The sequence below is a fragment of the Ceratina calcarata genome, unplaced genomic scaffold, assembly GCF_001652005.2.
Source record: "Ceratina calcarata isolate Rehan_Ccalc_2016 unplaced genomic scaffold, ASM165200v1 scaffold90, whole genome shotgun sequence".
Taxonomy (NCBI): Eukaryota; Metazoa; Arthropoda; class Insecta; order Hymenoptera; family Apidae; genus Ceratina; species Ceratina calcarata.
Genome location: NW_017180369.1, coordinates 670,978 through 672,194, shown reverse-complemented (window position 1 = coordinate 672,194; position 1,217 = coordinate 670,978). Strand labels below are relative to the sequence as shown.

At 49.1% G+C, this 1,217-nt stretch overlaps 1 protein-coding gene across 1 annotated transcript; it reads left to right on the top strand.

Annotated features, from left to right (window-relative positions):
- Positions 1–6: 6 nt before the first annotated feature.
- On the top strand, positions 7–1,211 carry LOC108631434 (antizyme inhibitor 2-like). Its single transcript, XM_018035349.1, has 2 exons — positions 7–77; positions 162–1,211. Exons 1-2 carry the CDS (start codon positions 18–20, stop codon positions 1,140–1,142), a joined length of 1,041 nt encoding a protein of 346 aa, XP_017890838.1. The 5' UTR covers positions 7–17; the 3' UTR covers positions 1,143–1,211.
- The last annotated feature ends 6 nt before the right edge of the window (positions 1,212–1,217 follow it).

Below are 1,217 nucleotides of genomic sequence, written 5' to 3'. Positions count from 1 at the left end.
CTGTCGGAGTCGATGCAATGACGGTAGATAACGAAAGCGAGTTGCATAAGATTAAAAAACTTCATCCCGATGCCAAGGTAGCATAAAACATTCTCCTTGTTTCCTTAAGTTACGCTTTTTCTCTGTCGTTTAAAATGGTCGGGTCGTCCTATGGCTTTCAGGTCGTCATTCGAATCCGTTGCGACGCAGAAATAGCTAAATTTCAGTTGGGCCTGAAATACGGTTGCGATCCGATTTATGAGGCACCTAATCTTCTGCATCTCGCGCGCATGCTGGGTCTCGACGTGATCGGAATCAGCTTCCACGTTGGCTCCGGTTGTCAAGACCCACCCGCGTATCATCGGGCCATACGCCACGCCAGGTCGCTGTTCGACCTGGCGATGGACATCGGTTTCAAGCCACATCTCTTGGACATCGGCGGCGGTTACCCGGGGAACAAAGGTACCAGCATCGACAAGATCGCCGACGTCGTCAATGAAGCGCTCGATGAGTACTTCAACACCGACGCCGTTCACGTAATCGCTGAACCCGGCCGCTTCTACGTGGCCTCTGCATTTACACTCGCGACCAATATTCACAGCAAGCGTTCGGTCCGCAGCAACGAAGCCTCGCCCAATGTCATTACGCACAACATGTACTACATCAACGACGGCGTTTACGGTTCTTTCAACTGTGTAGTGTGCGAGGATCAGGTCGTGACTCCGATACCTTTGAAGAAAGGTTGCGGAAAACTGATCCCCTCGACCATCTGGGGACCGACCTGCGACTGTTTAGATCAAGTCGTCGAAAACGTTTTGCTGCACGACATGGATCTCGGGGATTGGATCATCTTTGAAAATATGGGAGCTTACACTCTGGCGATCACTACGCAGTTCAACGGATTCCCGGTATCGAAAGTTCACGTCATCGCCAATAAGAAGATTTGGCGTCTTTTAAAAAATGCTCTGCCTTTGACCGAGGAGCACTTCGTCATCGGCAACACTCCAGCTAATTTACGACTTGGCCTGGATACCGGTGGCGATGATACCAATGTCTGGCACCATCCGAGCATCGAACTTACAGCCACGGAGATATTGGATGGCGATAATAGTCCGCCGTCGTCCTACATTTACGATTACGTCGAAGTCGATGCTTTGAGTTAATACGCGATGATGAAAGACGCGTTTCCATTCATTTATTAATCAGAATTAAATCAAATATTTTCCTTATTTCAACAT

Bases quoted from the DNA above. Each gene is read 5' to 3' on its own strand.
- LOC108631434 (XM_018035349.1), top strand. From the start codon at position 18: ATGACGGTAGATAACGAAAGCGAGTTGCATAAGATTAAAAAACTTCAT. The intron at 78-161 runs GTAGCATAAAAC...TATGGCTTTCAG, and splicing joins AACTTCATCCCGATGCCAAG to GTCGTCATTCGAATCCGTTG.